A 26,915-nucleotide genomic window follows, 5' to 3' on the forward strand; every position below is an offset into this window, starting at 1 on the left:
AAGAGCTGCAACGAACACTGCTGCTGACTCTACCTTTAACATTGCAATTTAAAAGACACCTTATATAATCAAAAGGAATAAAGATTGTTAAATTGGGTAATTATGGTTTTGAGAAACAAATCTTTCCAGACCTTTTTCATGTACGCCTTCACATTTAATGGAGAGACGACTGAAAAATGGAAGAAAGATACAGTCTTTACCTCTAGTATGGTGACAGGGATGGCAACGGTAGTCTGTCCGTCCTGAAGGATTACAGAACCAGTACCAGCGATGAAGTCTTGTCCCGGTTCAGCGAGAGCACCCTCTATCTGGGACAGGTCTTGCAAAGAACCTCTTATAACCTCATAGGTGATGTTCACCGCTCCTGTACAAATACACTTTAGTAAGATGTCGGTTGTGGCGGCTTAGCGCTAAGCATGAAGAAGAATAAACTCAAAGAAAATCCATTCATTAAATTCTCATTTTTTCAAACTGACCTGAGGCTCCAAACTCTCTTTTGACGTAAATGTTAACAGTCCGGTCCTGTTCCTCTGTGGTCACCTTGAGGGACGATGGGGCAATTGTCAGTAGCCCATAGGGTTCATCGCTGATGTCCACAGAAATGACTGCCTCACTGCCCTGAGCATCAAGAGCAGCATGGCCAGTCTCCACAACACCTGTGTTTGCAAACCAGAGTCATGACCATCTGTGTAAGAATTCTATCTTAGGTTATTTTAGGGTATTTAAGAATTTTCTTCACAATGATTTCAGGCTCAATGACCAACCATAAAGAGGCTAAGATTAGATATAAAGATCAGACGCTAAGATCATTACCAAACGTTTGTATATTGGACAAGGACATTTTGTATTCATCCTTATCCTCTGGTGTGACATCATCAAGAAGTTGTAGGACTATGGTGTCATTCAGTTCACCCTGTAGGAGACACGGCAAATAACAGCTGTTCAGTTGATTTAGTAAGTTGTGTGTTGAAACCTTTAACCAGCCACAAAGAGATCAACAATAACAACATGCTGATCTGTGCCAAATCTTAATGCTTGGTAATGATGGTTTTTACCTCAGTAAAGAAAAGTGTCCCTGATGTTTGGGTGAACGTCCGGAGTACACGTGGCCCTTGTACAGTCCAGTCCAGAGTGACATTACCTCGACCTGGCGCAGTTCTCATCACTAATAGGGATAGCATCTCACCTGTAATAGAAAAACATAATGCACCGTATACTGACTGTAAAAAAACTGTTGAAATAGTATTGAGTCTTATTTCACCCAAGTAAGTGAATGATTATATGTGACTAAATAAAAAAAAATGGAAAATTCAAAAATCATTTATACAGTAAGACTTACGCTACATCAATCAAAAACCTGTATTTGACCAGTTTTAATGTGGAGAACTATTATGTGAAGTAAATAGTGTTCTATAGAGATTAATGCATTTATGGACATCAAATCTACATTTCTTTCTTTATGCTTAATATGCCACAAGAAGCAACTCAGGGTCCATAAATGTTTGAATATTTCTCAGACTTCAACCATGAAGATTTAATTTCAACATAATGACTGACAACCTCAGGGTCCACCTGTTAGTGCATGCTACCTTTCCAGGAGTCTATATCCCATAAGCTTGCACTCAAACATAATTACAAACATATCTAGTGAAGGAAAGTGGAAAGGATATACAGCAGAATTTTATAAGTCTAGAGATATCAATGTACATACTATGGATCAAATATCCAAATACGTCTTGCTTGTCACCCAAAATAGTAACCGACCTTCTCTGGCGATCACAGATCGCGAAGAGGGATGGAATCCAACTATCCCAGCCACGTTATCGTTAGCAAGTATCACTATGGTAACGGTGTCAGAGCTGGGTAGGATTCGACTTCCTCCTTCTGTATTCACAAGACCAATCATGAGGCTCTCGTTGTCCTCTGGCTCTATATCGTCTCTGATAACAATCTCTATCGTCTTCTTTAGATCACCTGAAGAAACAGGGAGAATAAAGGATATCATTAAGTGCACATGATAATGTTGTTTTAATTATCCTTACTTATCTTGTTGAAATACGTAGAAACAATCATGACAAAAGGACATTTTTACAAATTATTAAATTTGAGAAGATGTTGGTTTTCACATGGCTTTAAGGGGAATTATAATAACAACATATTAAAGTTAAATCAGTCAGTGGTCCTCATACCATCAAAGACTAGAGTCCCTCCAGTCCCAGTGAAGTCAGCATCTGGTGTGGCTTTTCCTCCAACAAACCTCCACTCTACAGTAACAGTGCCAAGATTCCCTCCTCTCCTCTCTATGACCAGGGGCACCACAACCAGAGGCTCTTCACGAACCTCCAGATAGAGCCCCTCGTTCCGGGCGCCTGGACTGAGGCTGTATATCAAAAACACCCCAAATGCATCTCCGTTCATGCCTATAGTTACCACCGCTTTGTCTGGCAGGCCAATCGTGGGCAGGTTCTTTGGTACCACAGGCAGATTTATCAGCTCTACCTTCAAAAAACACATACAGTAGTTATGTTTCAGTAAATATTTTTGAATAAAATTAGGCATAAATAAGACAATCTTGAAAAACGCTCTTAAAAATAACAGGCAAATATATATGTATGACTGAGTTTTACCTGTAAGATCTGTATGTTGAAGCTCTCATCCATTTCAGGGAACTTATCAGTCAAGATTGGGACTGAGAGGTTGGTGACCCCTGACCCATCATCCATGAAGGCACTTTGAGCTGTCACAGGAGAAAAATCACTCCCTGCTTCAGCCTGGCCACTAAACAGGACTGCAGCAGCAGTGGTGTTTTTTACATAAGTTATAACCTGAGAGTTCGGTGTCAGTTGGTCAGCCCCTGAAGTCACCCAGGTGCAAGATGGTGAGGTCATGTCTGGTGACAGGGAGAAGGCCTGGCAGGCACGCTCTCTCAGACAAGCAGCAGCACACGCAGCCAGGGGGTCTGTCTGACCAGTTGTATTCACTGTCCTAAGGAGGGGGACTGAGGGAATGCCTGGTTTTGGGAGTGCATAGTACATCAGAAGGTTCTGGTTATCCTTCTGAACCAAACCAACAACGTCAATCTCAGAGGTGCTGTACAAGATCTCCAAGCGACCAAAGTGTCCACCACTGAAATAAAGGTGACAGAAGAAGTGATTGAGTTTTAGCCTTAGTACAAGAAAATACATTTTCCCAAAGAAAAACAAAACAAGTACCTCCTGCGGACAGTAATATTAGCCCTATGAACTCCCTCCAGGGGCTCTTGAACGCGGTAAACAGATTGTTCAAAGAACACAGTCCCATATGGGTTGTCATTAGCAGGCACTATGATGTTGACAGATGTATCAGCTCCAAGGTTTCCCCCATTACTGGCACCAGTAAGCTCCACCTTAATTATCTAGAGAGGACAAAAATGTTTGATGAACATTTGATCTCAAATGATTCAAATATTTCACAGGATATATATTATTTTGGATAATCCACACTAGCGTTCTTACCTCTGTGATTTCAGGTACATCGTCAGATAAAATCTCTACTTGCAGCGTCTTCATGGTCTCTCCAGGAGCAAATCTAACCTCCCCCGATGTGGGTCTGATGTCCCCATTTGCTAATTTACCGTTTACAGTGGCTTGCCATTGGACTACCACTGTGCCAATAGTACCAGCATTACGTACAATTGGCAACTTGACCTCAATGGAGTTAGATCCTGGTTCTTCTATGGTGACTGGAATAGCTTGGAAGACTATGGGGAAAATCAAGAGAGGTACTCCTTGAACAATGAACTATAACTATTTATAACTATAACTATAATTATTTATAATTTATGAATATAATTATTTGAATAGTCTAAAATAAAATGAAACATATCCTGGATGATGCTTACTTACCAAAGGCACCGAATGGGTCGTCAGAAGGCAGTATGGTGATGATGGCACGGGTGAGCTCCCCCAGAAGAGCTCCGCCTGTGGTTTGGTTGATGAGCTCGATAAGAAAGGTCTCCTCCAACTCCGGGACCATATCATTGATGACATAGACGGGAACAGATTTACTGGACTCTCCCTCAAGGAGGACAACATCAGTGGAGGCTACACTGTAGTCCTCACCTATAGGATTTCACAAAGTAATAGATATACATGAAGACATGTCCTGCCCATCTCACGTGTTTAGAGAGATGTTCAAATTCATACTTCCTGGCCAAAACTTACTGACTCTGGCAGTCAAAGGCACTGCTCTGAACTTGACAGACACGTCTGCAAAAATCCCTCCGACACGTGTAACATTAATGATGGGTCCAACATAGTGCTCAGCAACACTGACAGCAGAAGCCGATAACTGAAGGACTCCAAAAGCATCATCGCTCGCCTCCACTATCACCTGGGCAAAGGTGTCAGTCAGGGGGCCCACAGAAGGGGAATTGGAAACTGAAAGGGATGACAGGAAGATGTTTCTTGAGTTGAGTTTTGGAAATGGAAGTCTTTGTATGTTAAACTTTTTTTTATGTGTTAATGTGTTTACTTTGGGAGTTTCAGTATCTTACTGGATCTTTCCTGCTCTCCTTCGATAAGCTGAACACTGATCAACTTCACAAAAATTGACTCGTCTCTCTCTGGATCCTCATCATCTAGCACTTGAAGTCTGATGTTTGCTTCACTCTGATTGGCCAAGAACACAACAGAATCCAAGAGAGGGACAAAATCCCGTCCCTCAGTAGCCCGGCCCACTCCAGGGGTCCTGAAAGGTTCTGGCTGTGCCTCTTTAAGTGTCCCATATGTCACATTCACCTAGACATGTTCAAATACAAAAAAAACATTCTGATTATTTATTGAAAGACAGAGTAACGGAATCATAATGGTTTTAATTCCTCTAATTCCTTTTATTGTTAAAAAAAATTCTAAACTTCTACAGTAGGACACACCTGACCCATCAGGCCTCTCTGTCGCAGGATGTTGAGGGAGACAGATGAGTCAGCTTCAGGAAGTCGGACAGACCTTGTTTCGTTAGCGAATACAAAAACCCCATAGGGGTCATCACTGGCGAGTACAGTCAGAGTAGCAGATATCTGAGGTCCCAGACGACCATGAGAGACATTAACCAATGACACAGTGAAACTTCTGTCCAGCTCAGGGATCTCATCTGGAGCCACATCAATGATGATATTCTCTGTAGTCTGCCCTACTCCAAAGGTGATGTTCCCAAACCTGCTGAGGAGCTCCCCCTCAGAGCTGGGATCAACCTCCCAGTACACAGTTACATTGGAGAGGTCACCAAAGGACCGATCCACCTGGGAGAGAAACAAAAAAGCAAACATAGCATGATGGTACAATGGTCATGACCCGTGACACTTAAAGTAATTACTTTGGCTCCGTGTCCACCTAGCTTATTTACCAGGCAAAAAAGTGCTGGCTGTGCTCTCTGCAGCACTTGCATCAAGTGTTTGTGCACTGCGGAAAAAAAAGTGCTGCACGTCTGTCCTGTCACAACAGCCGCTGTATGACCGACACAGCACTGTTGCTTTTTACTGTTTTTAATATACACAAACGCTGGCACTTAGAATAAAACGCTAGGTGGACACAGGGCTTTATTTTTTCTAAGCACATTGTTAAAATAATTACATGCTAATGCAAACATGTTTTTGTGTCTCAGTGGTCATGATCTAATATTTAACTGTGTATGACACGGACCTGAAGCACCACAGAGCTGCGTCCATCCTCTGGTTCTGTCCCATTGATAGAGAGAGATCTAGGACTGAACTGAAACACTCCATGGGCATCATCAGAAGCAGCAATGGTCACTGTGATGCGAGACGCAACTCCCAAGCTGGCTACACACAAAATACAAGATTTTACCGTTTAGCAATACATATGGGCTACATTTTAAAAATGGCCTAATCCTCACAGAACAGAAATATAAAGACGGTTTTCTTTAATTTTCAGAAAAAGTGATATCAAGGGCATAAGAATGAAAAAGGCAGCTTCATTCAAAAAGTAAGTTATTTCAGAAGGTGTGACAGCAGCCTAAACTAAAAGTAAAACACTTATTTTAAATGTGATTTAATGTGATGAGATTTAATGTCACTTGCTTCTGGATACTGCTGGTAAAGACTATTTGCTTTTCCCACATTACTCTCCTTGCGTTCTCTTACAAACGGGTCAGAGTACAATGTAAACACTACACAGAGTTAATTAAATGTGCATGTGCATGCAAACACCTACAGATGTGTGCAATCTTTATCTGATCAAATGAATATCTAATGTAGATAAAGGGCCACTTTGAAAGCAGCAGGTTAGTTGATCCATAATATGACTAATATGCAAGATGTGAGTGTAAGGGGAAAGGAACTAAAACAAGAAGCTGTTTGGGCAGTTAAGGAAGGGGATACTTACCATGGTGGTAGTAGGATGGAAGGAGGAAGTCAGAGTCACTCTCACCACTACCACTCCCTTCACTATTCAGATACTGACCAACTTATGGATCACACAGGAGGATCAAACAAGTGTCACACCAGAGAAGCAGATGTCAAAGGGCAAATAGGAAGGAGGGTAAGAGGAAGGCAGTTGCGGATGTTGGAGGGTACGAGAGAACACAGAAGCACAGCACACAAAACACACAAAAACAAAGCAGGGCAAAACACAGGGTCAATTCAGCTATAAACAAAGGTTAAGGCAAAGGAACTAAATTTAAGAAAAACGACTAATAAAACAACTTCTTGAATTTGGGGTCAAGTATCTCACCTCCTCCATCAGCATTGTAGAGCTCCACTCTAAAAATCTTGTCCAGCTCGGGGACAGGATTATCAACGATAGTCACAGGGATAAACTTTAATCGTTCCCCTGGAAGAAAGTCCAGAATGCCGTCTGAGTCCTGCAAGAGACAGAGAAGGAGGAAATCAGAGATGCAATCACCATGTACTTATTATTCACTAATTCATGTGTGCATAAGTGGTATCTATAATGGATGAATAAATAGATGGATGGATCAGTACGATTAAAGAATAACTAACCTCATAGTCTTCAGGGCTGGATGCTGTGAAGGGGGTCGTCCTGTATCCTACCATGATCCTTCCTAAAAGGCCCTGGGCCCTGGCCACCAACAAACGGACTTGTCCATCTTCCTCATTAACAGTTATGTGAGCAGGCTCGAAAACAGGAGAGATTAGTCCTTCTCCTGGAGGGCTGGGCTGAAACTGCAGCAGGCCTGCATAAAGATAGAGTCAGTTTCAGGGATGATTATAAGAGAAAAAATAAGGGAGTAAATTATTAAAAAAAGAGGGAAAAGATGGGATAAGAGTAGAAGTGGGTTGGGTTGGGGAGGAATATTATCACAAAATAATCAAATACATTTGTTATAACCAAGGAGCAATAGTACTTAATTTCGACGTGTAAGTAAATACCATAAGGGTGATCACTAGCTGTGACAGTGACAATGTTGACAGAGCTATTTGGATCAATGCTCGCTCCGCTGGTGGGGGTGGAACCCAGCTTCCCGTCACCAGACTCTGCTGACACCAGAGTGATCTGAAAGGACTCTGCCAGCTCTGGAAGGTTATCATCCAACACTAACAGGTTCAGCACCTAAAGGACAGATATCAATATAAACATAACAAGTTAAGTAAGTAAGCTAATATTTAATTTTTTTTAAAATATGATCATTGAGTCTGAGCTGTGTTCCACAAGCATATATTTAAATCTTAATGATCAGCAGACACCTGTTGACTTCACAAACCAAACAACCACTAGGGGGGGCTGGTTGTCTTGAACATTGCATCTTGGTGGCTGTATTGTACTTCTGTTAAACCGTATGCAGTATTTACATGATTTGCATGATGTGTAAAAAACAGTTCAGACAAGATACATCACATGCATTTTTATCAGCTGAGAGACTGCACTGTATGTGACCCATGATTAACTCAGAGGGGTTTTCTCTAACTCCTCCAAGACAAATACAGGTCAAACTGTTGAGTCACTCTTACATACACAGTGCACAAACCTCAGAGCGTTGTCCAGGCGTGAAAAGCACAGCACCAGTGGCATTCACAAAATCCTGATGGGCAGGGGTCTCACTGTCCAAGGTATCCAGTTGGGTAACATTGTAGTTGACATAAACATGGTCCAGAGATCCCCGCAAACGCTCGATCACACAAGAGATGGTGGAGCCTTCCTCAGTGGTCTATAGGAACAAAGCAAGGGAATTATATTAACGATTCATTCTGTACTAATGGAGGAAATGATGAATGCTGCATTTATCCTACTGTAGTTGTGCAGTTTTCAATTATTAGAGAAGGCAGTATTTTTGATTACAGCACAGTGTTAATGAGATTTGCAGAGGAAGCACCTGATAGCCTACATGCCACTACAGCTCTATAACCCCAAAGGATCAAGGACATAAAGAAGATCCTCTGGTTCTGATGGAATGCCATCGCCGGCCCTGCCACCTGTTGTGTTGATGGAACGTGGAACAAGATATCCTTTTCCAGTGCTGGAACTCCTGCTCTACTTCTACAGGAATGCCCTGACAGGCAGACCTGCCGCAGCCTCACCAGCTGTCGCTCTACCTGAGAGGGCCCAACATGTGAGCCCACGTATCTAATCAAACTAAAAACGGAGCGCATGCTCTCTCTGCAGCCAGGCATGAAGACTGATAAAATATGTAGCAGGACAGGGACTGACAAACCAGTAGGTTTACATTTCATGTGTCTCTATGCAGATACATGTAGATTCAGCCTTCTCAGAAGAGTTATTCAAATCTTTATTTAATAGTCTGTCCTATGTGCTAATAGTCTTATGTGCAGTGTTTGTTAGGTTTATTTAGATGTGAATAGCAGCTAAAATGGCTGAAAATAAATCGCTAGCTACTTTGCACTTACATCAGGTATGCAGGCACCAGTGAAGCCAAAAAGCCCATTGGCATTGTCACTTTTCATGACACGCAATATAGCAGTGGGTCTGGGGAGAGGCAGACGCGCTCCACCATGAACTGCTACCAACTGTAGATAGAACATCTCCTCCCCCTCCTCCTCATTATCATCCCTGGCCTCCACCACGAATGACTTCTGCCTCTCATCCTGCCGGTAGCGCAGGTAACCTGAAATGCTACGCAGGTCTGTTTTAGCAGGCTGGGTGTGGAGCTCGTGGATATGGCTGCGGTTCAGCTTAGTCCTGTACAAGCGGACGTCCTGGAGAAGGCCTGTGTAGCGCTGTTCACCCTCAGGATCCGAACCAATATACACAGACGCAGGTCCTGGAGTAAAAATACAGAGAGGGAAAAAAAGGTACATATTTTTAATGAACAGGCTAGCGTTCTTAAACAATATATGTACGAGTAGATTAAGTAGGTAACGGCTCGATACACAAGTGAAACAAATTACTTTCATGGCCCCAAGCATGAATTACAAATTATTGTTTGATCAGCATTGCATCTAAAAAAAGGAAACACCAAGGAAAAAATAAACATGTAGTAGATCATTGTAGTGCTCTTTCTCATTAATTATTCATTATGCTGATATTTACATCTAGGGATATTTCTAAAGGTGTAATTAACCAAGTTTCAAGTTTTAGATAAGAGTTGCCTTATTAAACCTTTAATTGTGATGCTTTTATTTAGCTTTTTATTTTTACTTACACCTAAGTAACTTTCCTGTCTTGAAAACAAATGTGTTCTATTTTGAAAAGACACGTAGAGACATTGACGAGATCGCAAAGTTACAGGAGCAAATGAAAAACAAAAAGAACATTCAAAAGTGGAAAAAAAAAAGTTCTATTAGCTCTTTCTGTGATGTTTTCTTACATATCTTTCTCTCCCAGGTGTGGACACACTACTGGGACACGTACTCGAAGGAGAAAAAGACCCTCCACTAGTTTATTGATAGCAGGACACACTGGCTGTGCGTCATCCACTGTAAAATCATCACTTACTGACACCATGCCGGTATGCCTCTTTTCAGCTACAGATGTAGAGACATGGCCTCAAACAAGAAAAGTCAAAGGCAGATAGTGTCCTTCTGCTGTTTAAAAAGCTAAATTGTGATTATTTTAATTTTACTAATTTGTATTGTCCCATACTGTATGTGTACTGATTTATAACTGTCTCACAAGGTACTGTTACATCATTACTTACAGTTCTATGCGTATTGCTTCCTCTACTGGTACATTTTTGATTGATTGATTGTACTTTATTTACGTGTCACACACACAAAGTGCCCAACCGTCATGGGTTTATAAGACACCAGAAATACAGTGGGACAACATTGGAAATATGCCACAGTGAGCAAGTACAAAACCCTGACACAAAGCAATTCCTCTGTGGGTTTGAGTTACTAGTAGCAGACATGATTGATGATTATGTATACATCTACTGTGATTGAAGTTAGCCAAGGAGCCATCAGAATATTTCCCCTCTGGGGGGTTTTGGTCCTATACAGGCAGCGTCTATTGTGTCTGTTAATTAGAGAGGAAAAAGGGAAGAAAAGAAGATGCTGACTGATTCCCTTTAGCAGCAACAATATCCTGCAGTGCTGATTTTAAATGGTCATTGAAGCATTGCAGAGTCCCAACAGACCTGAACAATGAAGAAGTGACTGAGAGGTGGCTGGGTGCATGCGTGTGTGTGTGTAATCGTGCATCTGCAATGTGTACGTAAATGTGAGGACTTGCTTTCATTCTATTTGTGCAAAATAAAGTAAAAAGCCTGAAATCCTGCTCCCAGAAAGTCACACACAAAGTCTCCCAATTAGATTCATGAATAGACATCATCATCATTACAAGTACAAGAGCATGGTATTTGTGGCTCGGTACACGGGCACGGTGCTGAGACAATAGGAAACAATTTACAGGACAAGAAGAAGTATTTGTACATCATAATTTGGCCTGTGTATGAATGAATTTGGTGTTTGACATTTGGGGAAATTATTGCGATGAAAAAAAAAGTCGATAAAATACATTCAACACTTATTAAATAAAAATACAATTCTTCCAATTTTAACAAATTAAAGACATTTTCTTCCAATTATCAACACATTTAAAATCTATCAATGTAACATTTGATTTGGAGTTTTCAAAGCTGAGGTCTTATTGAAGACAGTACTCAATAAGATACCAAGGAGTCAAATTATGGAACCCACATTTTTATTTACTTTATGATTTTTTTTCTTTTTCCAGATACAAAATGAGACTCATAAATGCTTTGATGTCAGAACGTTTTTGTAATAAAAAGTGAATTGTCCTGATTTTGTTATATTGTCCATACTGCATGTCTTGTTTTGCTCTATTTTATTTGTTCAATGTTTGTATGTAATTTTTTCAATTGGGTAAAATATATTTGTGAGAGTAAATATTTTTACTTTGTTATTGTTATTTTATTTCACCTTTGTTTTAAAGGTGAGGTTTTGAGATAAGCCCTCAGGGTTTCTACCTCACCTGTTTTATTGTTATTTGTTTTATTTTTCCTGTTTGATTCTTCTTTCAAAAATGTGCAAATAAACCAAACTAGAAACCGAGAATTTGCTTACCATCGGCAACGCCCTCTCCTTTGATGCTCCTCAGTCCTCCAGGAATAGGGATCCCATCCAGGAAGAACTCAATAATCCCATCATCAACGGTAAGAATCACGTGTAACCAGGCGTTATTCTCTAAAAATTTCTCAGCAGTGGCTCGAGCCACTTGTGGATTGCTTGATCCTATGGCTGTATAGTACAGCATCACTGTGACATGAGACTCATTGGTGTGGACCTTCACTCCATAATGCAAAGTCCCATTCCTTGTTCCTTTGCTGAATATGAAGCCGTCAGTGTCCGGGCTGGGCACAAGCCAAGCAGAAATGGTAAAGTTGGAAACAGCAGCCGGCCCATCTTCAGGGGAGATGGTCCCATAAGCCCCCGGGAGCCCGGAGAAAAACCATGTGTCTGTGGCAGAGTGGTGTCGCCTGGCATGAGGCCTGAGCTGAACCTCATCTGGGAAGGAGGCTTGAAGGAGCAGGTCATCCATCAGAGGAAGGCCCTCTGGGAAGTGTCCAGATACAATCTCCCAGGCGACACGCACATCACCAAAAGTACCCTGCTGGCGAAGGACAGTGAAAGAAGCGACATCGGCCATATCCTCATCTGAGAGTACATCTTCAGCTACTTCTTGGTCCAGGTTGCTGTCCGCAATGGCAAAGACACCAAACGGGTCGTCATTGAAAGGGATGAGAACTGAGACATTCAGGGAAGTCTCTGCAAGTTGTCCACCCTCCCCCGGATGGCCTCCTAAACAAATAATTTAAAAGAGATCAGTGGTTTTCAAGACAAGCTCACCCTTAACTTAGGAATTGGCAGTATGGAGGTTAAAAGGCAGATGACTCCAATAAAATATGATTGCAAATTAAAATCTCCATGACAGAAGTGAATGTCACTTTTATTCTGAACTAACCTGAGATGTCGACCAGTCTGAGGATAAAGAACTCATTGAACTCTGGCAGCTTATCTGAGATGGCTTCCAGAACGATAGGTTTGGTCTCTTCCCCTGTTGTGAAGGTGATGGAGCCAGATATGTTGGTAAACTCCTGGTTTTCCTCCAGAGGAGTCTCTGAGTCATTTGCAAACAGCTGCCAGAAAACTGTAACGTTACCAAAATGTCCTCTGGTACGCAGGACACTGGAGCAGACAAGAAAAAGATATTCATATCATTGAAGACAAAAGAAAACATTGTATCTTTATAATCACAATGCCTGTGTATTTTTTTGGCAATGGGCCAATTCTTCCAAATAAATTGTTTCAATATGAACAGCCTCATTAAGCCCATATTAAACTATTCAAGACTGGGGCTCCGGTGGTGTAGTGGTGTAGTGATGTAGTGGTGTAGTGATGTAGTGATGTAGTGGTTAGTGCGCACACCCTATGTGCTGTAGTCCTCCAGACCTGTTACTACTTTCCCACATGTCATTCCCCAATCTCTCTGTCCCCGATTTCTGACTCTGTCCTATCCCAAAATAAACCTTAAAAAACTATTCAAGACTATCTTAATCAAAATATTCAGCACTAAAGAAATATTGAATTGAAGACCTATTACTTACTAAAAATGATTGGTATTGCCCTCTTTGACCGGTTTTTCTGTGGCTTCCAGGGAGAAAATCCCATTGGCGTCATCATTGGCCTCAATCACCACAGTAGCTGTATCTGCTCCATATACAACGGCATCACCTGTGTAAATGTGCAAGATATTAGACTATACATAGAGAAATGAATGCATGCATAGATAGTTAAATAAAGGCAAGAAACAATAAAAACCGCACTGGCAAATTTATTATTGTCATGCTTCATGCAATGCAGTAAGCTCTTACGAGTGCACCATAACTATGACAACCAGGCCCATGAGGACAGAGCATCTTATTCCTGAAAAATGTCTTCGGAAGATAAAGGCATCCCAGCGTAGAGAGCCTTGACAAGTGGCTTTCATTGAGATTTTTAGAAAAATAAGAAATGAATAAATACAAGTGGATGATATTTTGATGAAATAATACTCCCAAAGCTGAAACAGCCAATCACAAGCACTACTTTGATCAGCGAGATGAATTAACTGTGGCATGCATGCAAATTTGCTCCTATCAAAAAAGGAGAGGTAAAGATGTTCATGGTGTGAGTTTGATTGACTTTCAACATGAGGGTTATTGACTTTTAACACGGCCACTATAAAGGAGAATCCCTTGGCTTAAACCAGAGGCTAACCCTTACTCAACTCTCCTCTGTGTCACCCAGCAAACAGAGAGGCCAGTAGAGTGGCTCGTCTTTGTGTCTGAGAAAGTCTGGAGTCGGGTAATTAAGGTCCTGGTGGGGCCCGCTGGTCTTTTATTCCCATCCCTGACACACAATACTTGGATTAAACGAGCTTTCAGCATTACCACAAACAATTCTTAATAACCTAGCTACTCCTCTGACATCAAGATGAAGGAGTGAAAAGGGGAGAAAGAAGGGGATCATGTTTTCTTCAGATAAGGTGTGATTGCCTGGTTCTTGAAGCACATGGAAAAAAGCAACTCCCGAAAGCACAAGATGAATTGCAGGATATATCACTTTTATTATCTCGTATATGAAATATGGACGCTCAATTATATTACATGACCCAAGTACTTTATTCACAGAAGGCATCCTTATAACAAAACTGCCGAGTCGACCACATATTAAGAAAGACGCACAGACTCACCAGTAGCATTGTAGAGAACAATGTAAAAGGGCTCATCAGTCTCCGGTATGTTGTCATCTTCTACAGCAACTGAGATGTTCTTTATCCATTGACCCACGTCAAACACCAGCAGCGTGTCATTACTCAGCAAGGTGAGGTCACCTGGGGATGCATTTCCATAGTCCACACGACACATTACCGTCGCAACAAAGTCTGCCCTCCCTGCCCTCAGAACGCTGAAGTTGGCTATGCCACCTTCCTGAAGTCGTACAATCACGGGTTCTGAAGAGGTGGAAGTAGACATGGCGAGGTAGCCAGGGAGAGGAGTGAATGAGTGTAGCTTTAATATACATAGATATTATCTCCGTTATATAAAGTGGATCCAGAAATGCATCCTTACCAGAGAAGTAAATGGAGTCATCATTCTTGTTAATGTGTAAAATGGCACTGAGTTTGTTTCCCAGCCTTGCACCACCTGTAGCATTCAACAATGTGATGGTGAAATTCTCCATGTCCTCTGGGAGCTTCAACAGAAAGAAAATGAAAAGTCAAACAATAGCTGAACCTTATAATGGACTGCATGTATAATTTGAGTTTTTAATTGTACCTCGTCTGGAACAGAGAAGAGAGTGAGGTTTTTGAGGTTCTCCCCCTCCGTGAAGGTGATATTTCCCTGGATGGGGCTCACGTCTCCAGACAGTGCTGGCTCCAGGACCCAGGAGACTGACACTTCTCCGAAGTGACCTCTGTTCCTCACTACAGGGTACACCGCTGGAAGAAAATCACAATAGAGAAAGATTTTTAATTTAGATATTCATTTAGATATAGTCTTGTGTATGCACTTTTCTTTTAATCTTTAGTCTTTTGTGTTTTGTAAAGGCTATCATTTTGGTATAGTATACGAAAAAAAAATGTCCCCTTGCTTACAGCCCAACAGTTTGGCTGTATTGCTAATATAATCTAATATCTTGCACATTTACACAGGTGATGCCGTTGTATGTGGAGCAGATACAGCTACTGTGGTGATTGAGGCCAATGATGACGCCAATGGGATTTTCTCTCTGGAAGCCACAGAAAAACCGGTCAAAGAGGGCAATACCAATCATTTTTAGTAAGTAACAGGTCTTCAATTCAATATTTCTTTAGTGCTGAATATTTTGATTAAAATAGTGCCTGTATGTAAAGAGCAACAATGGCGATACATTCACAAATACTGAGAGAAGGCGAGCAAGACACTTAACCCTGCATTGCTCCCGCTGCTTCGGTGGCGGTGTATGAATGGATTAGTTTTGTGCTTACTCACTGATGTACGTCGCTTTGGATAAAAGCATCTGCTAAGTTAATTGTAGAATTGTAGAAGGCTTTTTGCTTTTCCATGTACCGTACTTTGGACCAGATTGTATCATCAGTTTTGGGCCCAAATGTATGACTATACGAGTTGACAAATGCACTTGTTTATCTGTGTTAACACATTCTTATGCATTAAACTATCATTATACATGTTGTTCTTAAGCTGGCACATTAAAGTAGTCTTTAACACATACTGTACTTTCATCTTTTTCATCATTATCCAACTTGAGGACAAATGTGCTGTGGTTCACTCAAAGTGTGAATAAGATACAACTTGAGATGAAGAATCTTCACTATTATCTGAAGAACTTGAACTTCAAAGTACCCTGGTGCATCTCGTCCCCCTTGCTCTCATTGATGGCCACCGTCAGTCCTGGTTGGATGAACTCAATGACGCCAAAGGGGTCATCGTTCTTTCGCACTGTGATGTTAACCTCTCTGTGGTTACCAAGGCGACTGGGTGGAGTACTGTGGCTACTCAGTACCACCGAGAAAGTTTCTTCTAGCTGTATGAACACACAGGTAAAAAAACACAAACGCACAAAGTTTTCATATCAAGCATATATTTGTTACTTTCTTAACATGAAGATTATTCTGCTAACAGACTGGGAAATCTTGTAGTAAATGAAATGATTATATCAAGGTCAAAATAGAATTGACCATGACCTTACCTCAGGCACCCCATCAGGCCTCGCCACAAGTGCCACCACCACTTCTCTCTCCCCTGGTTTGAACTCCAGGATGCCTGTGGCGCCGTAGAATTCAGTGTTGCCTGAAGGCATGACAGCATATCGAACCAGCTGTTTGAGAAGCTGTCCCTGAGCTCTGACCACATGCAGCTCCACGGTTTCCCCCTCCTGGATACATTTAAAATTGACATGTTTCAGGTGACCAAAACCGGTTACAACTGGAGTACAACAACACCTGTTGGGCTTGACGTAACATAAACACTTTACAATGATAAAGTCCTCTAGTATAACATTGCAATTTACAGACTTACATGGATGACCCATGGACCTCTCGAAAATTGGGAAAACTCAAACACCCCCCCAGGGTCATCATTCTCCATGATGACAATCTTTCTGCTGGTAAAGCCAGCTTTCAGGATCTGGTTTTCAACAATACTCCTGAGACACACACACAAATAAACAAGTACACAGTTTAAGATTATAGTAGCAAATGACAACTTTTTAAACAGTCATTACCCCCTCCCTGAAGGTACATGTGGAACTCACTGTGGACTCAAAAGTCAGATAGAAACATAATTTAAATTGTAGATATAATGAAAACTCTGTAATGGAAGTATCAACGTCTTTTTCTGTTCTTGTCTTTTTTGTGGGACTTTTTTTATAGCATCTGGATAATCAAGTGATAGCACACAATGTAACAGCTCAACTTCAATCTAAACTTTCTAATATATTCCTGGCATTGTTTAGTGTTTATTCATCACAGGCTCCATACCCTGAGGTCCTGCCGCTTGGGCCACTTTCAATAACAATGTCAGTCAACCCCATGCCTGCATCTTTATTGCTCATCAGGGGTGTATGTATGTGTGTGTATGTTGAGAAAACTGGAGCCAAGTAAGCATCACACAAGGGCTAAATTAGGGACAAAGCCATGATAGAAAGGAGCACTCCAAACAAACAGTCACAGCCAGGGCTCTGCATGCATACAAACACTGACATCTTTAAAAGAGAACACAATCAAGCCTGGTTAAATTAGAAGGAAACACAAATAGAAGATTCTCTATTTACTACCAACAACCACTCTCCTTTGGGTTCCTTTTTTCACACCCGGCCTGATCCCCCAACCCAACCTAAGTCCCCCCTCATCCCCACATCAACTAAAGACCCCAGAAAACCTGAAGTAGGCCCTTCTCTGAAAAACAAAGTCCTGATTCACGCCACACAAAAGGCCCAGATTCATTCCACTCTCCACTTACCCAAAGTACACTATAAAGCGTGCAGTCTCCACCCTGCAGGGGGTATGAGTGGGAGGGGGAGAGAGCAGCCATACTCATCAGAAAATAGACTAGCAGATACAACCCCACCCCCCACCCCCCTCCCCAAAACCGCTACACAAACACACATACATACACACTTATCTAAAGAATACCAAAGGAGGGAAGGGGTGAGATAAAAAACCACCCACTCAACTTTTTTTTTTTTTTACAAGTTGACTCTGAAACACAACAAACTTTCAACTTCTTCATCTAAACCCCAAAAGGTAATTTGTATCTTAGATGTGTAAATGATAGTTATCAGAATACACAGTTATTTTGATGATGAACTAATCTGCAAAATCTATATCCACTTACCTATCCAGAGTGAGCAGTAAGGTCTCGTTTACTTCTGGGATATCATCAGCCAGGATAGTGAAGTTGATGAAAGCATCACTCTGCCCTGAGAGAAAGATAACAGAGCCGTTTAGAGGCTCGAGGTCTTTAGCAGTTATATCTTCCTGATTGGCTCCAGTGGGTTGGAGACTCCAGAACACTTCAGCCTGACCGTCTGTCCCATCACGTCGAAGAGGGATGCTGACCTGCGGTACAAACATGATAAGAATTACACTACAATACAAACTGTACACACAAGAGGATAACTCACTTTGAAACACAAATACAAGCCAGCAAGGACAAGGGGAGTTTTCTGACTGATTCTGAGGACTCTGTCATTTAAATTTACAAATGAACAAAAGCATTTTAAAAAAAAAAATTTTGATCATTTTTTGATAGGACATCTTGAAAGAGTCTTGCCACATGTACATCGCCACTGTGCATGGGGCGCCTGCTCTACCAAACCCGCCCCCAACAAATACATAATGTTTAAACGAATTATGATAAGTTATGGTTATATACTGCATATACTGTAGTATTACAGAACTGATACTATTAAGTTACAACTTACTGTGCTTGTATTGTTGTCCTCTGGTTCATATAGGACCACCGTGGTGTTGCTGGTAAAGCCGATTTCCCCGTTAGCGATGTCAGGGGTGACAGTCAAAGTTAAGTTTAAAGGTCCACCAAACCTCGGGCTGTTTGAATGAATTGGAGGTTTGATGTCAACCAGCTCCAGTGTATTTAACTAAAGGGAATAGAAACAAACAACTGTGTTAAATGGCTTAAACAGGATAATAAGAGGAAGCCTTGACTAATAACACACAATGCTTCAGTCATTGATTCAACTTTCCAATCTGATCATTTCTGTTCTGTCCTTATTTAGATGTGCTGAAATGCCTGTTGGTTCCCCTCTCACTCCATTAATGAATGTGCATGTATACTTGAAGGTTCTCTCTAAAGGTGTGTGGCATGATTCTGCTTATATGGAAAGTAAAATAGCCTTTCTTGCACCCTTTTTTCTTTTGCTTGAGTTAAGACCTAGTTGATATTGTTATTTCGAACACTTGAGCAAAACCCATAGATACATGCCAGATTTGAGTGCCAGTGTCAAACCATTCACACATGCAAATTAGGCACTTCAACTTTGGATTGCACTGATTTGGCTTGAAGTGCAAACATTGAAAAAGAAAAGCACTTTCTTAGACTAATTTGGCAAGTATAAGGATAAAATAAAACCATTAACAAAAATCAATAATATATTGTATTTTTTCCAATAACTTATGTGTTGCTCCTTCTTTGTTTCAAACGTGTTACCTGTATCAAGAAATGAGCTCCATTCTGCAGAAAGGCATCATTCCTGATTGGCAGTACAACATGTACCATCTGCTCACGGGCAAACACAACATTAATGGACCTGCTAACATTCAGAACCCCATCTCGGGCCAGTGCTGGGTCTATAGGGCCTGCAGGAATGTAGAGTGCCGTGAGAGTCAAAGTCACATCTCCCAGTGTACCACCATCTCGCAAGAAATGTAGTGACAAGAAACGGCCCTCTGGTTGGCTTTGAATGCTTTGCTCTTTCGCCGGGTCAAAGTGAAAAAGCCCATAAACGTCATCACTGTCCTGAATGTAGAACACAACCTAGAGGAAAAATGGAGAAAGAAAGAAGATAAAGAGGAACTTAAAACAATTGCAATTGGAAAGAGAAATAGCATATGTGACATTTTAACTGGTGAAGGGAATAATCATAAACATTCTCTGTTCCTTGAAAACGTAGAAAAAGAAAGTTATAACACCAGCTTTGTTGATTTACTATAACCTTGTTACTTATTTATTGCAACAAATAGTGCCTTACACTCATTTCTATTAATTCTGCAACTTAAAACAAAGGCCTTAACTGCTGCTGCACTGCCAAGGATAAGCACCTCTGGGCAGCACAGGGAGGAGAGAGGGGATTTATTTTCATAATATAAGGGTAGAACTGCAAAGAAGCCAGGATTTACAATCAGTTACTAGGGAGGATTTTGTTGCATTTCCTGTTTTTGTGGAACTTAAGCTGCATCTTTGGTAAATATAATAAGAAAGTAGAGGTGAGGAACAGAGAGAGGGAGGAAAACAAGTGAGACTGAAAGTAGTAAAAGAGAGCCATAAGCTAACTTTAGAGAGCCATCCTCTTTAATTAACCGTGCTAGGACTATGAGGGTAGTCCATGAGCAAGAGGCTCATTCATTTCCTGTAAAACTACACTTGTCTGATGTGTTCACAATCACTGATTTACAAGTCATTATGTCTGTAATTTATCCCTGGCAACATTAATAACAATGAAACTGATCAACCTGCCCTACTGTTAAAGTTGTGAATTTATTCTTCAAGGAATAAATAAGGCAGAGCAGAACACTTTCTGCACAGATGTCAAACACACCCTGTAACTTCACAAGCTGAGGTGGTTTGTTGGTGTGTGTGTGTGTGTGTTTGTATGTGACCAAAGTTGAGTTTGTATTTGTCTCATCATATGCCTTCAATATAATCAAGACTTAGATCTGCCCACTTCTTTCACACATAGCCAAGAGAGGCTTGGACAGGGATTGAAGCTATAAAAAGCTGTCACCACTTCACCCACGCTTTCAAACCCCCCCCCAAAAAAACACATACACCACACACAGAGTGGGCCTGCTGTTTCCGCTTTGTTTAGATTCAGCCACATAAAGGGAACACCCACAGAGCAAAGTGACACACCAAGGGGTCGACTTTTGTAGATTGTGCCAAGTTTGCCACTGTACCTTCCAGTGGATTAAACAGAAACGCTTACACGCACACAACACATGCACGACATCTGGAGTATATATGTTTCCTGACAAGTGCAGCCATGTCTCTGTTTTCTCTACAGTATGTTTCAGACATGTTTTACCAACACAGAGAAGCTATTCATAAAGTTACCCTGTCAAAGAATTCCTTATAACTAACCTCCATGGGTTCATCAACCTCTGCGTTTCCAGTTACAGTATTTGGTAGCAGCTTGAGAGTAAAAGCCTCTGCTTCTTCAGGTAGATCATCTGCCACGATGTTTATTGGAATCACAGCCGTTACTGTACCGGCAGCAAATCTCACTGTTCCCTCTGCAGGGCTCAAATCATCCAACACTGAGGAGAGGTCACTGGAGTTTCTACTGATGGACCAGTTGGCAGACACCGCACCATAGCTTCCTCCATTTCTTACAATAATGATGCCTTCAAATCTAGGGATAATGACAGAGGGGAAACAATATGAATAGGAAAATATGAAAGACGATGAACACCATAAGCTCAAATTAGACAAACAATCATATGTCAGAAGAGTTTTATAAATGATTGTAAATGATCTACCTCTGTGTTAGGTCTTCATTTATGATGATTGGGTGTAAAACTGCACTGCTGCTGATTGACAGGACTCCATAAGGCTTATCATTGGGCTCGATGGTCACTAGCACCGCATTAGGTGATACTAGCACAGCATCTCCTTTGATGGTCTCCTCCAGAAAGACCACGTGGAAGGATTCTGCTATTTCTGGCACGTCATCATCTCTAATGTTGAACAGCAGGCTGGTCTTGTAGACAAATGGAGGGAAGGTAACTGTTCTGACCGGCTGTAGATCGAGGAAATCCACCGCTGCTGTGGCGCTGCCCAGTCCTTCTCCGCTCACCACTTTGTAATCTACTGAGACCTAAAGACAGTACAGTTCAGTTTATATACATTAGTCTTCTGGTTGATTTTTCTGGTCACATGTGATAAAATGTATAATTTAACACAAGTCTAGAAAAATAAATAGCGTAAAGTATATAAACTAACCTCCGTGTCAACAGAGCCAACGAGTGGCCCATCCTCGGTCAGTCGACCACGGGTCACATTGAGGGCAATGACTCCAGTCGACTCTTGTACTGCCATGATAGAGGTGGAGAAGCGCAGCGGGCTGTCATTACGCCTGATTCTCAGCTGGACACTGCTGGCGTTAGGCTTGAGGAGAGCTCCCCCTGCCACACTGGTTAGCCTGACAGTAAAAACCTCGTCATCCTCTGGGATCTGAAAACAAAGAAAAAATATACTGACATAAAGTTTTAGATTTGCTAAAAAAATATCTGTTTGCTCTTTCTGATTGTTTTATTATTTCAGCTAAAAAGCTACAAAAACCTAGCAGAGCAATCTGAATCTTTTTATTTTCAAACATATAATTATTTTTTACAATAAATGAGTATTACGTTAATGAACTTCATCAACCTCTGATTTTTTTCATCCATATTCAAGAAAACAACGTCAACAGGAAACAAAAGACGGACTGATGGAGGGACAGATGAACACAAGTGACCATGTGTAACATTATCATTAAAGATTAGATTTGTTGATTATCTTAGAAAAATGTGTTTGTTTACCTGGTCATCCTGTATGAGGACAATAAACTGCACCACTGACTGTCCTACAGGAATGGTGATGTTCCCTCTGTCTGGACTGAGGTCCTCAAAGGCAGGGTTAGGTCCATCAGAAATCTGAGCAGAAGGAGTCACAGTTATGTTTACACTTCAGCATGCCCTTATACCTGAGCACTTTTCTCAGAAAGTCAATGTCTTAGGTTTTGCAATGCCCTCTCACCTCATAGTTCACGGTCACAGTCCCGTACGTTCCCTTTTCTCTAACTAGGGTGAAAGGCACATAATGGTTCACTCCTCTTGGCTCATCGACAACAATCTCTTTAGTCTGAAAATAAAAGAAAAAGAAAGATAAAGCAGTGAAACTGAGTAACACAAACAGAGCCTGACCAGCTAAATGTGGTTTCAAAAACAAATCAAGATCAAACCATGTATTTGAGTTGAAATGGGTCCTGAACACATCAAGAACCCTTGATTGTTTGTTTGTTTGTGCTTGTTTAGCTTCTTTACTAACACGTTCATTTTAAAAAAGAGACTTGTTATTCTGACTAAATGGCAAAATATTCCGGTAATACAAATCTCCATGGCTTTGTGTTTATGTCAGTAAAGAAGGAGCCCACACTATTAAAGCAATGATCTCCACTGCAGGATGGTTGTTTAAGTCTGATGATCAGAAGTTAGGTAAAGTAATTTATAGAGATGAAAAGAAACATTAGGATTTATTCACTATAATAAATAATTTGTGTGTTTTCTAATTGTGTTTCTGGTCTTATAGACCAAATATTTTTTAAAACCCTGTCTTGAACTGAACAACGCGTTCCACAATAATACAAACAAAATCAAATTCAATAATTATATATAGCACTTACTTTAATTTATTTGTTCATTTATATATACATGACATGTAAAAAAAGAGAAAAGGCCTTTATTGTCGTGTTAAGATTTAGAAATGACATCCCTGTTTGTTTTCTTTCTTCAAAATAAAAGTCAAACTGCAATGATTAAAGAACACTACACATAAATTATTCCAGCTCTCTAACTTCGACACATTTCCCAGGGCAGGGAGGCTTTTATTGATTCTAAGAAGGCAAAATCATTATCCAGCATATGAAACCGTCTGGGGCTGCTAGAGTCAACAGTTCCCAATATTCCACACAGCTACCATGGAAACACCATACATTTCCCACTGATAAGTATTGTGGTTTTAATTGCCCCTGGAAACCCGCAACCTCTAGGCATTTTTCTTTCTTTCTCCCAGAACCAAATACCCCCATGATTGAACCTCTCTGAGCAGCAATGGGTTCAAATAACTCAAATAACTCCATCGCCGTTGCTTAGTTTCTTCCACTACTTAATAATATCAGTGGACTTATATGTGCACAATTATGAAGCAACACACGCTGTATGTGAAGGACAGGGGTTTCTTACAGAGTTGAAGGCAATTATTCCAAAGGCATTGTCATTGGACAGGATGGTGATGGTTGCCTTGTTTGGCGTTCCCAGCGTCACGCCATTAGAAGAGCTCTGGGAAGCAGGAAGGAAGGAATAAGTTAGATATAAGCAGGTTAAACATACAGGTTGTGCCATAGCACATCTGAACCCTCCCCAGATTCTGTAGTGCTGTAGTGAAAGACTAGAACATCTGCCTAATCCAGTGTTTTCACTTCATTTCTGTTCTCCCACTGAGAGACCCTGGTGAGATGGCACAAAGACAGGAAGTTCTGGTCTCAGCCTGGTTGATTTGTCAGGTTAGCTCACAGTAGGATACCTCTTAAGGCCTTGCTGTTTGCTCTGTGATTTGGCACTAAGACCTGACAAACCTAAAAATCTCAGCTTACTTAACATCACACAGTGACTTTACAAGTCTTACTCTGAGTCTTTTAACTTAACAAATACAACCATTATCGATGAGGATCTGAAAGGAGGGTTTCCCTTTTTCTGGAAAAAGAGAGACCACAGCCTTGTTATTTGGGTAAACTTTCCAAGGTTTCCATTAGTGAGCTGACCAATGTTTTCACAAGCATCTCATGGAACAACATGGAACAACATCGCTGAGAACAACCATGTCCTAACTCTAGTGCAGAGGCTTCCGTCGAAACCTCCAAAACAAACTAATCAACTATTAGAGTCTTGACAAAGATGATAAACAGAAACACAGGGTTATCCCCAAAAACTATTTTGAAATGTTTTCCATTTTTCTCAGCCAATCCCGGTCCATTTCTACGTCCTACGCAAAAGCCACTGAGAAGGTGTGTGTGTGTGTGTGTGTGTGTGTGTGTGTGTGTGTGTGTGTGTGTGTGTGTGTGTGTGTGTGTGTGTGTGTGTGTGTGTGTGTGTGTGTGTGTGTGTGTGTGTGCACATTAAGGTGAGAACAAACAAAGGAGAAAATGAGAAACAAGAAAGTGCTTTGGCTTTTGCATTCATCCCTTCCTAGCTGTGACAGAGCTTTCTTTTTGGCTGCTGAGCTCTTGTAGCGGTCAACTCACAGTCACAGAATCTACTCAACTGCACAAAGCCAAGCCACTGGCCAAGCATAGAAGCTGCCCAGACACATATGCACACACGCACACTGAGTGTCCATCTACACAAACACATTCAAATATCAATGTGATTCACACTCACAAAGCATGTGCCAATACACTATTTAGATTTAAATTAAACTCCAATCAAGTTATCTTTAGGTAATAAATTCACATGATTGTTACGTGGTATATATCATATATACTTTTTAGAAATCTGTCAAGATTCTGCTTAAATACATGCATGCAGCATTTCATGAATCCTTCTTCCCCTGATTTACACTACAACTCTGTGCGGTTGTCCTTTTTGGTCACCCACAGCTCTGGTAGGCTGCACCTGCTTTGTGCCATAACAGCTTTAGTCAGTCTTCTGGTAAGCTGATAGGGCAGCATTTGGTCAATGCTTTGTCTTTGCTTTAGTGTAAACAGAAGGGACAAGTGGGCCTCATCTGGTCTTTCACTTTAGTGGGAGGCTACATACAGGTTTGGGCGACTGGATTTTCACCAGGTGTCACAAAAAGTCAGCCACAAATTGAAAATGCTCTAAAAAAAAATCCCTCTTGTTGTGATTGGGCATGTTTTTAGCTATTTTTTGAGTGCACAGCTGACACTCAGTGATTTAAAATGACCTTTCTCTTAGGTCCTTTAGAGAGATAAGACATGCAAAAGACAAGTGTAGACCCCCCTAACTCATCAATCACGCTTGACAGCTAAAGGCAACATGAAACCATGGAGATGGTTTCTATGTGTAAGGAATTCTAGGCTGGGATGTTAATCCCATTGACAAGAATTTGAAAGTTATTCCCATAGAAATATATTTACAAACTTGAAAGTTGTATTTTTTTAATCTAACCTTTATTTTACCGGTTATATCTTCATTGAGATACAATATCTATTTTACAAGAGAGTCCTGGACAAGAAAGCAGCAGTGAAAGCTTCACACAAAGAACAAACAATTTGACATTAACAAGCAGACAACACAGTAAGTTTACCATTTGAAGACCGTTTGCAACAAAGTCTCAAAATGCATGCTAAGCTTTTAATGTACTTGGTTGTGAATCCATTCCTTCAGTCACAGACTGAGCTTTGATCTGCAATTGTGTGCCACTGGCAATGGTGAACACATACAGTAACATATACATGGGTGAAATCCACGGAACCGACATGCCCATCAAAGTCAATGGAGACAGTGAATAAGGGAATCACTTTAATCTACTGTGTGGTGAGGCTTCGGCTGTCAAAGTTATTTGGGTTTTACAAAGGTGTCTTTTAGCGGGGAACCTCTGAGACACACACAACATTTGGCCCCACCCAGACTGCTCCTGGAGAGCAGACACATCAAAGACCCTGCAGATCAGAGCCGCTCAGGCTTACTGCTGTTGCCGCCCCCATTCTGTATTCTGCATAGTTGTTGGGTCTAGGGTTTAGAACAGAATTTGAAAAGTGGAACTATGTGTAAAAGAACCTTGGAGCTCCAGAGAGGAGAGCCAATGAAGGAGAAATAGGAGAAGAAGTCCTCATAAATCCTAAAGCTTGAATTTGGCCCACAAAAGCCACACAAGGACAACAATACGATTGATAAGTGGGTAAGAAAATAAAACAAAATAATTTACCTGTAGTGTAAGGTTAAAGGTAAATGTCTCATCGGCCTCTGGCAAGTCATCATCTTTCACAGCGATGAAGATGGTCTTACTGGACTCAGTGGACAGCAAGAAGGCTGCAGCATTAACAGCCTCAAAATCCCCAGTGTCCACTCCCTCCAGCTGAAATAATTAGGCAGACATAAAACTGAATCACAAACATTGGACTATAGTAAGACTATTACCTCATTGAGGTAAGGCACATGTGACACAACAGATACAAGACTAAATGGTACATGATAAGACAACTGAGCCAATAGGAAGCCTGACAAATTATGTTTTTATTTATATGTTTCATCTCTTTTTGCTACTGAGAGCAGATAATGTGTCCTTGTCCCTTTCTCTCCTTTATACTGGAATCTTTATTAGCTTGTTTTTGACTTCCAATATGCTCCTCTGTCTATGGTAATTTCTATTCTTTATTTCCCCCTGTAAGGACAGCCTTATATTACAACACGTTTTTCTATGTATATTAGTTAGTGTGTAAAGGAGTATGGTAAAGATATCAAGAGGCATGGCAAAAC

General features: G+C 41.0%; 1 protein-coding gene across 1 annotated transcript in view; it reads right to left on the bottom strand.

Moving 5' to 3' along the window:
- adgrv1 (adhesion G protein-coupled receptor V1) overlaps positions 1–26,915 on the bottom strand; it is a 96,197-nt gene that overhangs the window by 68,766 nt on the left and 516 nt on the right. Inside the window, exons 2-40 of the mRNA XM_065965461.1 lie at positions 26,365–26,514; positions 23,661–23,756; positions 22,456–22,560; positions 22,239–22,352; positions 21,661–21,891; positions 21,198–21,535; positions 20,800–21,070; positions 19,150–19,476; positions 18,404–18,580; positions 17,815–18,038; positions 16,498–16,624; positions 16,169–16,354; positions 15,823–16,003; positions 14,755–14,918; positions 14,548–14,671; positions 14,169–14,429; positions 13,042–13,168; positions 12,399–12,622; positions 11,501–12,235; positions 8,861–9,234; positions 7,984–8,163; positions 7,388–7,568; positions 6,994–7,191; positions 6,729–6,851; positions 6,377–6,461; positions 5,679–5,814; positions 4,913–5,278; positions 4,535–4,778; positions 4,203–4,418; positions 3,885–4,100; positions 3,495–3,739; positions 3,213–3,394; positions 2,628–3,126; positions 2,190–2,499; positions 1,765–1,974; positions 1,056–1,186; positions 814–913; positions 477–656; positions 201–364 (exon numbers count right to left, since the gene is read on the bottom strand). Of these exons, the coding sequence (XP_065821533.1) occupies positions 201–364; positions 477–656; positions 814–913; positions 1,056–1,186; positions 1,765–1,974; positions 2,190–2,499; positions 2,628–3,126; positions 3,213–3,394; positions 3,495–3,739; positions 3,885–4,100; positions 4,203–4,418; positions 4,535–4,778; positions 4,913–5,278; positions 5,679–5,814; positions 6,377–6,461; positions 6,729–6,851; positions 6,994–7,191; positions 7,388–7,568; positions 7,984–8,163; positions 8,861–9,234; positions 11,501–12,235; positions 12,399–12,622; positions 13,042–13,168; positions 14,169–14,429; positions 14,548–14,671; positions 14,755–14,918; positions 15,823–16,003; positions 16,169–16,354; positions 16,498–16,624; positions 17,815–18,038; positions 18,404–18,580; positions 19,150–19,476; positions 20,800–21,070; positions 21,198–21,535; positions 21,661–21,891; positions 22,239–22,352; positions 22,456–22,560; positions 23,661–23,756; positions 26,365–26,514 (8,502 nt within the window). The remainder of the gene's footprint in view (positions 1–200; positions 365–476; positions 657–813; positions 914–1,055; positions 1,187–1,764; positions 1,975–2,189; positions 2,500–2,627; positions 3,127–3,212; positions 3,395–3,494; positions 3,740–3,884; positions 4,101–4,202; positions 4,419–4,534; positions 4,779–4,912; positions 5,279–5,678; positions 5,815–6,376; positions 6,462–6,728; positions 6,852–6,993; positions 7,192–7,387; positions 7,569–7,983; positions 8,164–8,860; positions 9,235–11,500; positions 12,236–12,398; positions 12,623–13,041; positions 13,169–14,168; positions 14,430–14,547; positions 14,672–14,754; positions 14,919–15,822; positions 16,004–16,168; positions 16,355–16,497; positions 16,625–17,814; positions 18,039–18,403; positions 18,581–19,149; positions 19,477–20,799; positions 21,071–21,197; positions 21,536–21,660; positions 21,892–22,238; positions 22,353–22,455; positions 22,561–23,660; positions 23,757–26,364; positions 26,515–26,915) is intronic.

This window comes from Labrus bergylta, chromosome 2, assembly GCF_963930695.1.
Source record: "Labrus bergylta chromosome 2, fLabBer1.1, whole genome shotgun sequence".
Taxonomy (NCBI): domain Eukaryota; kingdom Metazoa; phylum Chordata; class Actinopteri; order Labriformes; family Labridae; genus Labrus; species Labrus bergylta.